This window comes from Pseudonaja textilis, chromosome Z (assembly GCF_049901715.1).
Source record: "Pseudonaja textilis isolate UNSWEBS1 chromosome Z, rPseTex1.2, whole genome shotgun sequence".
Classification (NCBI taxonomy): Eukaryota; Metazoa; Chordata; class Lepidosauria; order Squamata; family Elapidae; genus Pseudonaja; species Pseudonaja textilis.
This window is the reverse complement of record NC_142008.1, coordinates 95,179,190-95,194,940: the sequence shown is the minus strand read 5'-3', so window position 1 is coordinate 95,194,940 and position 15,751 is coordinate 95,179,190. Positions and strand designations below refer to the sequence as shown.

Genomic DNA, 15,751 nt, shown 5'->3' with positions numbered 1-15,751 from the left:
ACATATTGCGACTTCCCCCCTTTGCTAAACTGGGTGTGGGAGTAGCCAGTGTGTGTCGCCCATGGACCACAAGTTTGACAGCCCTGTTCTAAAACATTACTCAGGGAGAAGCCAGCAATTCTTGCCCTAAGTTCAAAGGACAGTCAATCAGTTCAGACTTTTGGCAAGAATGATCTGTTTCTTTTCCAGAAATAGAATGGAGGCATAAGAAAAGAAGAAAGGCACTGCATGTATAGATGGTGTAGGATTGATAAAGGCAATCAGCATCTAGCTTCTTGCCAGATTACCTTCAAAGATAATCAACTTTTGAAGAAAGATGTAAAGGAGGAGTAAATTAGTTTGCTTAGTCTATAATTCCAATTGTCTCAATGTGCACTGATATGACCGTTTGGTCTAATGGTCAAGAAACTAGGCTATATAGTGGAAGAGTATGAATTCTAGTCCTGCCTTAGCAATGAAAGCTAGCTGGGTGATCTTGGGCCAGTCACTCTCTCTCTCATCCAAACTCATTTCACAGGGTTGTTGTTGTGAAGAAAGCAGGAGGAGGAATGTGTGATGAATATGAGTTATTTGTAAAAATAATAGAGAGACAAGATATACATAGACACATGCGAGCGCGCGTGCACACACAGATATATATATATATATATATATACACACACACACACCTATATGTGTATGTGCGCAGGCACACATGCATTCATGCTTCTTCACTGCTTCCCTAAAGATACTTCCTCATTAAGTATCCTTATTTTTTTTGAAGCAACAATGTAAGTCAGTTGAATGTCCTTATTTTACTCACTGATTTGAAGAACTCTAGAACAGCACCTCCCCAACCTTTTGGGCACCAGGGATTAGTTCAGTTCTATGGAGAGAGGTTTCTTCATGGACCAGAGGGAGTGTGGTTTCATGTGCTGCTTGCATCCAGTGGATGCTTTTTGTTGATTACAGCTCGGCTTTTAATACCATCATTCCGGATATACTGATTAAGAAGTTGCTGGAAATGGGCCTCTCCTCTCACATCTGCTGTTGGATAAGGGACTTTCTTACTAACAGACCCCAAACTGTTAGGATTGGCAGCTATTTTTCCTCCACTCTTTCTCTCAGCACTGGCTCTCCACAGGGCTGTGTGCTGAGCCCCTTTTGTACACCTACGACTGCACCCTCTCTTGTCCTACTAACTCTATAATAAAATTTGCAGATGACACCACATTGGTGGGACTCATTTCAGGAGGAGATGAGACGGCCTATAGGTCAGAAGTTCTCAGACTGGTCTTGTGGTGCAAGTCATAACCTCACCCTGAACACCAAAAAGACCAAAGAATTGATTATAGACTTCAGAAGATGCAAAGCAGAGCCTCTCCCACTATATATCAATGGAGATTGTGTGGAAAGAGTTCATAGTTTTAAATTTCTAGGAACTCATATTTCCGACAACCTTACTTGGTCAGTCTACTGCAAAGAACGCCCAACAGCGCTTGCAGTTTCTGAGGCTGCTGAAAAAAAGTGGTCTGGGTGAGAAGTTGCTGGTTACTTTTTACTGTTCTACCACCAAGAGCATTTTGGCATACTGTGTAATGGTGTGGTATACTGGATGCTCTGTAGTGGATAAGAAGATGCTCCAGAGATTATAAACACAGCACAAAAAATAATCGGTTGCTCTCTTTCTTCTTTGGAAGAGATTACGAAGACCAGACTTCTCTCTAGAGCACTAAAGATCTCCACAGACCATTCTCATTCTAGTCATTCATATTTTGAACTGTTACCATCAGGGAGATGCTATAGGTGTCTTAAAATGAGGACTAATAGACTGAGAAACAGTTTCTTTTCCAAGGTAATAATTGTCTTGAATCAAACAGTGCATTTGTGATTTAGTCCTATGTATATAGTGGCATTTTAAAACTATTTAACTTACTAACTGTTTCAGATAGTTTTTAGACTAGGTTTTTAATTATTATAAATTAAAAATTATTTTAATTTTTAAGTACTCTGTAGTGTGATTGTGATGTGATGTTTGGGGCACCGTGCTGGAGTAGCTTTCAAATTTCATTGTATTTGTGGAATGCAATGACAATAAAGGTATTTATTCTATTCTATTCTGGATGGGGCTTTGCTTGTTTGCATGGCCCAGTTTCTGGCATGCCGCAGACTAGTCCACAGACTAGAGGTTGGGGACCCCTGTTCTAGAATACTGAAGGTTTTGCTTAAATATAGCCAGGAAGCTAAAAAACAGAAATCCTCACCAATCCTGGCTCTCTATCCAAGGTGCAAGGAACTGCCTGAGTTCCATTGGAAAGCTGTCGCTGTAAAGCTGGTGAAGCTGTTCCAAGTATCTTGTGTCCAATTGCTGCAACTGGTTCCACTGTGCCATCTTGGCAGCTGACTCTAGAAAGAAGAAAATATATAGGGCATTTTAATATGAGCTCTTTATTGATGAGTCAGGCGAATACTATCAAAAAATATCTAATAATCAATTAATAACAACTATTGCTGATTCATAATCACAAATAAAACCTAATAATGTAAACCTGCATCAAAAGGAAAAGGTCAAGAAACAGTCCTTTTTATTGCTCTAAAATACTATTTTACTATATACTAATTTACTAATACTATAAAATTTACTAATACTATAAAATATTATTTTATTTTATTTTTGTAAATAAAGTTTTATTAAAAATTTTCTTTGTTTTGTATTACAGCTTCAATTTTACAATCATGATATACTTGTTGTATCAACATTATACACTATGCATTCTATTATACCTCCTACGTTCAACCATTTAACTTTTCTTTATACATACCATATTTGTCTTTCTTATTCCTATAGTTATAACCAGAGTTTCTATATGTATATATTTTTAATTATCATTATACTCGTATCCCATGTTCCAAGAAACATTTCTATTGGCAATTTATATGTATTTCAATTCATTTTAAGTGACATATCCAATTATTTTGCTTCTGATTTTTAGTCATAATTATTGTTGATGCATGCTCAATAACAAGCTGAAGAATTCCAAAATATCAAACTATGTGCTTTCAATTTGTCAATGCCAACATGTGAAATGTGCTCAGAAAAAACAGGAATCCTAGACTATCTTACTCTCCTCATGAGAAATGTATATACAGGTCAGGAAGCCAAAATATAGGCAGAACATGGCAAAATATTGACACCAGATGATGAAACTAAGGACAACAGGAATACCAGCCTTAGAATTGCCAATGAAGGTATCAAAATGGTAGATAGTTTTTGTCTTCTAGCATCAACCATCAACATTAATAGAATAAGCAGTCAAGAAATACGCTGCTGGCTAGTGTTTGGTAGAACTGTTATGAAGACCTTGGGAAAAATATTCAAATGCCATGATGTGTCTTCACTAACAAAGATCAGAATCATGCAAATCATGGTATCTACTGCAATAGTCTCTGGAAATGGAAGTTGGACTTTGAAGAAGAAGAAGAGCACTGACACCCTTGAACTTTGGTGTTGGAAAAAACTCTTGACCATATCATGGACAGCCAGAAAAGAAACTAATGGATCATTTAAAAATATCAACCTAGAGTTCTCATTAGAGGCACAAAATTAGGCTCAAAATGATCTTCCTTTGGACACATTATGTGAAGATTTAGCTCTCTGGAAAAGGGTCTAATGGTAGGAAATGTGGAAGAAAGAATTAATCAGTGAGATATATCTAGGTATCAACAGCGAATTGGATGGCATACAATCAATCAACAAACCAACTAATCTAGTCATAAAATATTTATTCAATGTCTGTAAAAATTCATATCTTAAACAATTAAGTCTTGCTTAAGCTCTGGGGTACAGAGTTAGTTTTGATTCCTAGTTACTGTCTGGAAAGTCCCTGTTTTTTTCCTGATACAATTTAAGTGGTTTGCCATTGCCTGTTTCTGGAAAGAAGAAAACATACAGGGTATTTTAACATGAGCTCTCTATGACAGTAATGTTACATGGCATCCAGAGTAAGTGCCAAACCAAAATCTGTTTTCTAGTTGCTAATCTTGCTCTAGAATACAAGAAGAATCCCAAATAGCTTTAAATGGCTCTTCGATCCCACAATTCATAGTATATTAAATTCTGTTTTCTTTAATAGGTCACTAGTCAAGGTGAATTCTGCCGAAAGGAAAATCTTTAATAACAAAAAAAAAAATCAGCTCTAGGTCTTATAGTCCTACTTAGGACCAATATGCATTAAAACAAAAAGATAACTCCTCCCCCATTTAATTTCTTTCAAATGTTTTCCTCTACTATGGCTAGTCAAGATACATTTGCTTACATATCACAACAGCAAAGGACACCTAGAAATTAACTGGGGGGATGGTCTAAGATGACTGTCTCCTCCTCCTCTTTTATAGGTAGGCCTGAGATTTTCTATAAGCCTTCTATTATTTCAGTTCCTGTCAGAGCAGCTCTTTATCCTTAATTTTCTCTCCACTTTTGTCCTCTGTCTCACTACTTTCCTTGATGATTTCTTTGTAATTATGCCACCCACTCCTTCAATTTCCCAGTAAAATCCCATCCAACCCTCTGTTTTCTCCTAAATCTGTCAACTTTCACTTCGTTTTCTTCTAAATATGTCAGCTTTCACTACATTTACACATGCTCTTTGGCATTCTGCACTCTTTGCTATTGGTTGCTCCACAAATTCCTAGTCTTGTTGTCTCTTTCTTCCTATTTATATTTTATTACTTGCACCACCCCCCATATTCTTTACTTTCTTCCTCAATACTTCCAACAGCTTTCCTGTCTTGCAGATCCATTTCTTAAATATCAAGATACGGGCAAGCTATATTCATCTGTCTAGTTCAGGTTCACTGGAATGTTGCAGCCAATCAAGTACTCATTTTAAATATTGACTGCTGTAAAGCCTTGCAAGATGTCACTTGCAGTTTGTCCCTCCTCCCTATTATTTGTAATAATAGGTATGGTGCTGAATTGATACTATAAATAGCCATGGCAAAATTCTACAGGATTTTTCCCCCCTAATCCCTTTAATCTGTAATTGGGTGCCAGTCATTAAGTCCTGGACCATGCTTTGGGCCCCTTCTAAAACACTGAGGTAGTTGCCTGGAATTGGGGGGATTAGGATGTCACTGATAGATTTTCCATTTCATGCAGCCTTCCAAACATATAAATATTACCTACTCAATATCTTGGTCAAACAAACTGTACTGGAAAATAAATTGATGCAGCCTCCAAATTTACTTGAGAGGGTCAGGGGCCCCAGACCTGTAACAGTCTATTTCAGCTATCCTCCAGATAAAAGAGTATGTGTAACTACTTATTTCCGCTCTTTTCTTTTGCTGGTTTTGGATATTTTTGTGCTGAGTTTGTGCTTGGATTTCTGCTACTGCTATTCAACCCAGGGCAGGTTGTTGCTTAATTCCCCAAGACTTCTTTCAATCAAAGAGAAACTCTGGGATATCAAAGTAAGAGCCTGTTAAGTAAGCAGTTTGATAAGATTGTTGTTTTATTTGTCTGCTACATATTCACATTTGACCCTCACTTTGCTACTTTCTTGGCAGGTTCTGTACATATTTTTTAGCAGAAGTGCTTTAACATTTCAATTTTTAATTTTGCCAGAATGCTTCTGTCAGCTCTTCTTTTCCTTTCCTGAACAATTCTTCAGTTGAGCCAAAGTCTTAAATCTACCATTTGCGTTATTCATAATTTGTAATCAGTCTGCAAAACATGATTTCTAGGTTGCTCTAAAGTTGATTTGTTGTTGTCTGACCTGTTTCAAAGAGAAGTCCTTTAACTGCAGCTGAGTGAGGAACTGATATGGATCAATCCAACTCACAATGGTATTGTCATCACTCCCAAGTAAATCTTTCTATTCCTTTTCTCCTCTTAATTTGTTCAGCTTCCAAAATTATGTCTTAAAATCTCTTCCTGAGTACATGGCCTTCTTTTCTCTTGTAAATGACTAATAGGCAATTCCAACCTCTGAACAAATTTCTGTATAATCTTGCAATGTACCAAACCCTTCCCCCCCTCCCCACAATTCTCCAGTGGAAGTGTATTACCTGGAAGGCAGGTAGTGGAGTAACCATCCTTTCGCCGGCCATCTTCAGATTTCCAGAATTCATGATCTCCTGATTCCTAGCCTGTTATCTTAACCACTACAACAAACTGTCTCTCTTAATTTTTAGACAAAAGTAGAATTGGGGAGGAGGGGCGTGATTGCACTTATGCAACACTAATTTATATACAAATATGCCACACTTTTACTTTCTATTCTACTGAGAGCACATTACCATAGCTGCTAGTAGCCCACTTACCAATATTTGTGTAATAGTCAAAATAACTCAACCATCTCCACCTTACGTACCAATTGGTTCTCCATTCTCCAAGGTTTACCCCCTTTCAAGAAATAACAGAATACTGTCTCAAACTTCAAATATGCAGCTTCATCTCTTGTTGTTGACAATTTTGGGTTCTCTTCATTTAGAAAACTATGCAACTCTGGAAACTTTTGGATTGGATTTCAGAGCAGATTTTAACCATGAAACTAGTTCACAATATAACTCATTCAAAGAAAACACTTGTGGTAGTGTTTTTTATAAGGTGAGGATGGCTATCAATTACTTTTTATAGCGAAGGCAGTAAGAATTGAAGAATGCTTTTGGGGTTGGTATCTATCCCCAGTCTTCCCAGGGATATTTCGTTGTACTAGATAAATCTTACTCTAATCTGCTCATCTGTGAAGGCTCATTTTGTACATGTAGTTGACTTACAACCATTCATTTAGTTACAACAGCAGTGGACAAAAAATTATAATTGAGCCTCACATTTGTGAACCACGGTCACATGATCAAAATTTTGGCGCTTGGCAACTGGCATTTATTTACTATGGGTGTAGCATCCTGGGAGCATATGATTGCCATTCGCCTCCTTCCCAGCTGGCTTTCAACAAGCCAAGTCAATAAGGGAAGTTGGATCAACTTAACAACATGATTCACTTAACAACTGCAATGAATAGCTTAAGGTCCTAAAATTGGGCATGAGTCACATAGCAACTGCCTTGTTTAGCAATGGTAATTCTGATCTCAGTTGTGGTCACAAGTTAAGGATCATCTGTTCAGAGAAATGTCCCTGGAAAATCTGAAGGCAGAACACCAAGCTCAAAAGCATTCTTCTTCAATTCTCCTTCTGCAAGGCTTTATCTGTCTACAAGTACAGGAGGCCCCCATGAAACACCTCTTTCCAGACAGAATAAAGTCCAAACTTTACACAGCCGCCATCTTCATTAGGTCAATGTACCATTTTATAAAGATTTAAACTTCTTAGAACTTTGTATCATATAAAATGGCTGTGAAAAGTTATAAGAAATTAATGTTTCCAACTGTTTTAAAACTTTAGTCATCTTAATAAAGGTATTGCCTTTATGAGCTTTTTTCTTGTTATTACTTTTTATAGTGTTCATCTATTATTTGTCTATTAGAGTCTATAACAGAACTTACTTCCAGGTGATAGGTATATAGAAGTGTACTGAATATTTTGCTCTGTTAGATCATTTAAATCAGGCTTTATTTCTGCAAATGGTTAGCCAGAAGCCAGAAGAAGAACATAGAAGTTTTTTAAAAAAAAAAAAAAAACTTTTAAAAAAGAAGAAGATCATAGAAGGTATAGCAAAATATATGTTGTTATGTCCTTTTGCTTATTATCAGTTATGAGTATGTATACACAATGAAAGTTCTAGCATGCTGATCAAAACTAATACCAATAAATAGGACCAACTTTCTTAAACCTTATATTTTTGAGGACTAGCAACATATGTGTGCATTTTCAAGTGATTTTGAACCTCATATCCCATAGTCTCTGACTACTGACTTATTATTGATGATGGGACTTGGGAGAACAAAATTTCCCTCTCTGTACTATTCATTTATTTGAATAATTTATAGAACTGCTCATCTCAAAGCAGTGTCTCTGGAAGGCATACAAAGATTGTCATAAAAATAACCATTATAACAATATAAACCTATGATACTTCAGTAAATAATTCCCAAAACAAAAAGACCCTGTCACCAACAGAGTCCACTTAACTGCCTGGTCCAAGGTTTGCAGAAACCACTTAATCTTGAAACAGTGACAAAAATTAACAGGGCAGGGCCATCTGGATCTCTGGGAAACTGCTGTTCCACAGAACAGGTGCAGCCACGAACAAGGCATGACTCTAGACACCAAAAAGATACTTAATGGAAAGGACCTAGAGATACCTGCCCTGTTAGATCTTGTGAGGCAGGCAGAAATAGTCCTGCAAATAGCATGGTCCTATGCCATGTAGGTGGTGACCAGCATATTGAACCAAAAGCCAACTGGAAATCAGTGCAATAATTTAATAATCTCTTAGATCATGGCTCTATACTCCAAGTAATGTTTCCTTTCCTGAAGGCAAGTGGGGTTTTTGCATATATTCTACCTTCTTCTATGAAAAGAAGGAAGCTAAGACAGTGTAAAGGAAATCCTGTTTTTTTTTCCCAAAAAGGGAGACAATGAAGAGGAACAGGATGAGGAAGAACTTGGATTTGTGGCTATAATGAATAATCACAAAATCTTCAAAAGCAGAACTAAATGTAAATAAACGTATAACTGTGAGGTAAATTCATTTGCTAACAGACATTTAGCAAAACTAGATGACAGAAACTCAGTGTTGTTAAGTGATTCTTGAAAAATTCCAAATCTCTGATTAGTGCATCTAATATGCTAAGCAAACTCTCGCTTGTAGCTGAAGTTTCTGTGAAAGTGTAACACAGACTGCCTGGTAACTCAGAAAGTTGCATCTATAGTTTAGGAGAAATAATATGCTTGGAAACTCACAGCAATTTTCCCAGTCATATTTGTAGTTAATTAAGGCAAAGTCTCTTTCACCAATTTAAAATTCTTCTTTGCAAATTTTTCTCCACCTGGATTAAATAACTGTTTATGAGAAAAGCTGTCAAAATTCTTGCATGGGATCTCTTGATTGTTTATGTCTCTCTTTCATTTCTTTCCAGCCTCCAGCCAATCTCTCATTATGATACCGCTTCACCCATTCCTCATCCATACGAAAAAAAAAAAACCACCCAGGAAAGCAATAGAAATTATACTTTATAATAGCAGGCAATAATGTAAGTCAGTGTTTCTGAACCTTGGCATATTTAAAATGTGTGGACTCCCACTCCCAGGATTCCCTAGTTAGCACTGACTGGGAATTCTGGGAGCTGGAGTCCACACAACTTAAAGTTGTCAACTTCAAAAACACTGATGCAGACTCTGGAACAATTTAAAAAAATCTTTGAAAATTACAAACAATAGTTCACTCTGTTTGGCCAAACACTGAGGTTTGCAGAAAAATGCTCACTCACTTCCACACACACAAGTTTAACAAAATATTTGAAAGTTCTGTGTTTTCTTAAATGAGGACTGCGTATGCTCAAAAACCATGGAATGGTTTGTGTCTTTGGAAAAATAAACAGAATCTTCGTGGGGGATGGAAGCAGAAATACAGCTTCCTGGACCTGATCTGTTTTGGAAAAAGGACTTGGTTTTTGAAGGATGATGTTCTGTAACTCTTAATACTTCTCAAGTACATGCAGTTATCCTGTTTTTCTCTCTGTATCTCAACCTTCTGTTTTCTCTCTGTATCTCAACCTTCTAGTAACTTAATTATATTATTGTTATATTAAAGGTGGCTGAAAGTGACTAGTTTCCTGAGGCTGAATTCATCTCAAAAATGAGATTTGGGCTGAGTATTTCTCAGACAGGCAGCTCACATGTTTCGGTAGTATCTTCTCTCCTCAGTTAGGATGAAATGATCCAAGCAACTGGGAATGGGCGTTGGTAAATTTACCTGTGAACGTCCTTTCTATCGATGCTGCAAGAGAGCCCAGGATGGGGTGGACTACTTCTTATGACATCATTAAGCTGAATCTGTACTTGTATATAAAAAGCCAACCCCTGGGAGTATCCCCAGCTTTGGCGAAGATACTTGACAGACTGAAGAAGTGTCTCTGAAAGCAAACAATCAAATACATTAACATGCCTTACCATCTCCGGACGAACTAAGGGAGGGGCTGGGCTCTCTCGCAGCATAGATAGAAAGGGCGTTCACAGGTAAATTTACCAATGCCCATTCTCCTCCATGCTGCAGCGAGAGCTCAGGATGGGACATACCAAAGCTTGCATGTCCATGGGCGGGTCCTCGTCCGGCCAATCACTCTAATAGTGGAACCACTCGCTGAAGAACCCGTCTGCTGAAGGCCGCTGTCACCAAGGCAAAGGAATCCAGACTGTAGTGTCTGATGAAGGGTGACAGTGGCCCCTCTGCAAATCTTTTCCAAGGATGCCTGGGTGGCCCAAGCAGCTGAAATGGCTACACTTCTGGTAGGGTGCGCCATTAGACCACGGGGTACCGGAAGAGCCACTGCTTTGTAGGCTTGTGCAATGCACATCCTGACCCACCTGCTAATAGTAGGGGAAGAGGCCTTGCTCCCCAAGTGAAAAGGGAAAAAGGAGACAAACATGGCTTCTGTCTTTCTAAAAGGGGAAGTATGCTTGATGTAAATTCTAAGAGCCCTTCTAACATCTAGAGTATGCCACTTGCACTCTAAGTCATGGTGTGGAAGGGGACCGGTGGAACCAAGTATTAACCTTTGGAAAAAGGAGGGGTCCAGATGGAGGGGTCCAGACGGAGAACAACCCTATCATTGTGAAAAGTGCAAAGATCCTGCCTGATAGAAAGGGCGGCCAGTTCTGACACCCTTCTGGCTGAAGTGATAGAAACAAGGAAAACTACCTTTAGAATTAGGAATTGGAGAGACACTGTTCTAAGGGGTTCAAAGGGGGGCTTTGTAAGGGCATTAAGAACCAAGTGAAGGTCCCATGAAGGATACCTGTGTACCACAGGAGGGTGTAGGTTGGAAGCCCCTTTCAAAAATCTCTTGACCAAGGGGTGATGGGACAAGGAAGGAAGCGAACCCCATGAAAGAACTGAGAGAGCTGCTACATAAGGTATTGGGGGCTAAACCTTTCTCTAAGCCATCCTGAAGGAATCTAAGAACCTCTGCCAACTGGGCTGAGGAAGGAGAGAGACCCTCCTTGAGGCACCATTGGGAGAAAACCCTCCAGGTGGCATCATAGAGGTGCCTCGTAGAAGGTTTGCAAGACACCTGGATGGTGAGGATAACCCTCTCTGGGAGATTAGCCTCCCTTAGCCACTGCTGCTCAAGCACCATATGGTCAGCTTGAGCCACTGGGGCTCCGGATGGATCAGAGCCCCTTGGTGCAGGGAGATGAGATGGGCCAGGATCCTTCAAGGGGAAGCCACAGACAGGTTGACCAGGTCCGCAAACTAGGGCCTCCTTGGCCAATAGGGTGCCAGGAGAATTAGCTCCGTTTGTTCCGCCAGCAGCTTCCATATGACTGCCAGAATGATGGGAAGAGGGGGAAAGGCATAGAGGAGACCCATGGGCCATTTGCACTGAAGAGAATTGGTCTCCTCCGCTCCCTGGCAAGGCAACTTGGTGAAGAATCTGTTGACTTGGGCATTTTGAGGAGTGGAGAAGAGATCCACCTCCCGGAGTTCCGAATCTGAGGGAAAGATCCCTGAATAGGGATGGACGAACGGACCATTCTGCCTGGTTGACTAAACTCCTGCTCAGCCAGTCGGCTTGGGAACTGTTGACTCCAGAAATATGATCCACAGAGATCGACAGCAGGTGTTTCTCTGCCCATAACCCCAAACGTTCTGCCTCCCTCATAAGTGCCTTGGATCTCGTTCCCCCTGTTTGTTAACGTGTGCCTTTGTGGCCATATTGTCCATCAACATGAGAACATGGGAGCCAGTCACCGAGGCTCTGAAATGCTTGACAGACAGAGAGATAGCTCTGAGCTCTAACCAATTTATGGGACGGGTGCTGTCTGATCTGGACCAAACCCCTTGAGCTATCTGACCCTCCATATGGGAGCCCCAACTCAGAAGGCTGGCATCTGTGGTGATTATTAGCCTGTCTGGTTCCTTGAACTGGAGCCCCTTACATAGGGATGGTGAGAGCCACCAATTGAGGGACTGCCAGGCCTGTTGAGAGAGCAGGACCTTGATTGATGAGTGGCTGGTTCCTGCTCATTGAAAGGGGAACAGGAACCATGGAGTGATTAGGAGTGAAGCCATGCCCATGGGACGATGCCAATACAGGAGACCATCTTCCCGAGTAGTTTGGACAGCAGCGACAGTGGAACAGTCTGTTGTTGTTGAATCTGGCTGATGATCTCTGCAAGGCTTTTTCCATGATCTGGAGACAGGAAAACCTGGCAGAAAGTCGTATCGATGACTGCTCCCAAGTGTAGCAGTTTGGTCATGGGTGAGAGATGGCTCTTCTTGGTGTTGATGAAAAACCCGTGGCTTTGGACAGGGTAATTTGTAAGTCCCGATGGGCCTAGTGGATGGAGGAGGACAGTATCAACATGTCGTCCAAGTAGCATTGTATCCTCACTGGAACAGAATGGAGTAAAGCCACCAATGCTGCTAGAATCTTTGTGAAGACCCTTGGAGCCAATGAGAGTCCGAAGGGAAGGGCTCAATACTGGTAGTAGACATTCTGGTAACAGAAATGGAGAAACTGGCAATGACGAGGCCAGATGGGGATGTGGAGATAAGCCTCCGTGAGATCAATGAGGAGAGGAGGTTGCCCTCCTGAATGCTCTTTAAGACAGAATACAGTGTCTGCATTTTAAATCACCTGTATTTGACAAATTGATTGAGAAATTTTAGGTCAAGGATGGCTCGCCATCCCCACCCCTCCAAGGCTTTGGGAAAAACGAAAAGACAAGAGTAAAATCCACACCCCCATTGTAAGGTGGGAACTGGTTGAATAGCCCTTATGTCAAGTAGGTGTTGAATGACCGAATACATAAGGGCTTTCTTTCAAGTGTCCCATGAAATGGGACAAATCAAAACATTTTCTGGGGGTGATGATAGAAATTCCAATTGTAGCCCTGACCTAACAGTGTTGAGCACCCAGGCATCCGTTGTTGACTACTCCCATTTGGAGACAAGGCTAAGCAACCTCCGATGGCTGGGGAGAACGAGGTATTACTTAGAGTGATGGAAGGCATGACCTCCTGCCCCCGAAAGGGCCATTTACCAGCAGAAGGTTGTTGTCTGCCAGGTGGTTCTTAACATTGGTCCTGGCATTGAGAATACACACTCTGTGGTCAAGGAAAGTGGGAGGTGGACTCCGCCTGAAAGGCAGGTGGGCAATAAGGAGCTAGGCAATAGTCAGCTTTTTTCCCCGAGGAGGAAAGTTTATCTCTGTTCTTGATGAGATACGGTGCTAGAGTCTCGCCAAAAAGCTTGTCTCCTGTGCAGGGGGCAGAGGCCAGCTTCCATTTGTGGTGTGACTCCGCCTGCCAATTTCGGAGCTACAGAAGCCTTCTTGCCGCCACCGAAGATGCCATGGCCCTTGATGTAAATTTGGTGGAATTGAGGGTGGCATCCACCGTGAATTCCGCTGCTGCTATAATTTTGTTAAGGTCCTGATGAGACCTGAGGTCAGAGGCAGGCAATCAGTCCTGAAATTGGTGCAGCCATCATAGAGATGCCCTTGTGAAAAATGATGTAGCGGTCGAAGCCTGAACAGTTGCTTGGTGGTTGCGCTTGAGGGCCTGTTCAGAACGCTTGTCCTCTGGTTTAAGTACATCCTCTGGCTCGATGGGAGTGCCAGAAGAGGGGAATGATGCCACAACCGGAGTGTCTACCAAGGGCACTGCAAGGACGTTGGCTAGGGATGTGCTGACATTGTAGAACCGCTTGTCCAAAGATGATGGACGAGGATCTGCCGAGGGGGAAGCGCCCTGTTCCTTGACCATGTCGAGAAACAAAAGGGGAGAAGGCAAAACCTCTGTGCGTACTACTGGCTTGGAGAAGAGCGAGTCTCCTTGCCCAGAGGGTCCCCGTTGTGGTTCAGGTGCTGCTTCCTCAGGTGACAGCTTGGCAGTGACCAGGGCCTTGCTAAGTAAGGGTTTAAAGAAGGCTAGTTTAAAGACTAATGCAGAGGAGGGCTGATCTGGACGAGAGTCTTCTTCTTCTGAAAGATTGCGATCACAGATTTCGCCCTCTGAAAGAGAGGAGCAACTGTGTTCAGATGGGGAGGCACCCTCTTCCCCTTCATACTCCTCCCATTCTGCCTGTGAAGAATGGACCCTGAGGTCTTGGGGTCTGTGGAAATCTTGTTGCGGAGGTAAGGAAGCCAGAGACTGAGAAGGGAGAAGGGCCTGAACTCTTTCCAGAGGCCGAAGAATCTGTTGAAAACCTTCAGCCAATCCCTGTCTAATGGCTAAGGAAACAACATCTTGGATCTCCCTGGGCCTGATATAAAAGGTAGTGGAGGGCCAAAGGCCAGCTGCAGAGTTCGTGAAGGTGGCTTCTGGCCTGCTCTGGGAGGTCTGAACTCTGGAGGGAAGAGAGGGGGCATAGGGTCCAGAAGTTTGCTGGAAATATGGCCCAGACCTGCTGAAATCCTGACGATCTAGTTGTTCTTCAAATGCCTTGGGGATCAGACAGGAGGGGGTCCAAAGGCTCCATGAACAACTTCACCTCCCCTGGGGGGGCTTCTCTGGAAACCCTGATGTTCGGCTGGCTGGGAAGCTTGTCGCAGTTGCCCTCTCATTTGTTGAATAGTCTTGTTAAATTGTTTCTCTAGAGCCGCATGTCTGCATTTCTCTGCCTTCAACTCAGCCTGAGTTGTCTTCTTAGGGGCTAGAGTCTTAGCTCTGATTTTTGCAGCTGCTTCTCTCTGAGCAGTACGTCGTCTGCATCTTTTCCTTTTAAGTGAGTTGGAGGGCCTGTTCCACTGGGGGGAAGCTCTGCATGAGCACTGTCCTGATCCATTTAAAATAAGCAAGGCTCAAGTGTTGAGAGAATGGCTCTCAAAAGTGCTTAAGGATGGTAGGGGGGAATTGGGTCTTTGAAGCCCTGAAAATGGCCACCGGGCCACTTAAAATGGCCGCTCACCTTGAATCTGAAGAGACTGCACTCCAAGGTGGCCACTGCTTGTCAATGGCTCCGAGAAGTGAATTTCGCTCCTTAGGCTATTGCGAGCCCTGAGGGATCAGATCAGCCAGAGAAGGAAGAGATCGCTGCCCACGCGATCAGCTGGCTGGCTCTGTTATCAGTTTGCCGATCAGTTTTACAATTGGACAAACTGTGGTTATGGGGAAGGTCTCAGACGCTTCCCTGATTGCCTAGAGCGCTTGGGAAAACATTGCTCCCAACCTTGCAGGAGAACAGAGCCCCGCTCTCTTGAAGTTGCAGCTGCCCGGATCCCCAGGTACTGACTGAAGCAAAGGTAGCTTCTGTAGAAAATTGCTGAATAAAATGCTAACGCTTTCAGAGACACAGCTTGTGATTTAAAGACGCCGAGTCAAAGCTGGGGATACTCCCAGGGGCTGGCTTTTTATATACAAGTACAGACTCAGCTTACTGACATCATAAGGAGTCTACCCCATCCTGAGCTCTCGCTGCAGCATGGAGGAGAAACAATAAGATCAGCTAAATTTGAAAAAATTGTATGTTGCTTTCTTAAACTGTGAATACCTTTCTAAATACTGACACCTCAACCTGCAACAATTTGATTCTTTTAAATTTTCCTAATATGAATTACTTCTTCCTCCTCAGAACAATCCAGTCAGCACGTATTTTGGATTATTTTCTGATATCTCATTTCTTATTAACTTCAGTTAAAAAAGATA

The 15,751-nt window shown here is 41.7% G+C and overlaps 1 protein-coding gene across 4 annotated transcripts in view; it reads right to left on the bottom strand.

Annotated features, from left to right (window-relative positions):
- The window catches only part of STAT3 (signal transducer and activator of transcription 3), a 70,464-nt gene that overhangs the window by 31,382 nt on the left and 23,331 nt on the right, over positions 1-15,751 (bottom strand). For 3 of the 4 annotated variants that reach the window (XM_026710864.2, XM_087916143.1, XM_087916142.1), the window contains exon 2: positions 2,244-2,385. In XM_026710864.2, coding sequence (XP_026566649.1) covers positions 2,244-2,371 — 128 coding nt within the window. In that variant the 5' untranslated portion in view covers positions 2,372-2,385. Of the gene's footprint in view, positions 1-2,243; positions 2,386-6,045; positions 6,142-15,751 lie in introns of all 4 variants that reach the window. The other variant, XM_026710865.2, reaches the window with a different exon arrangement.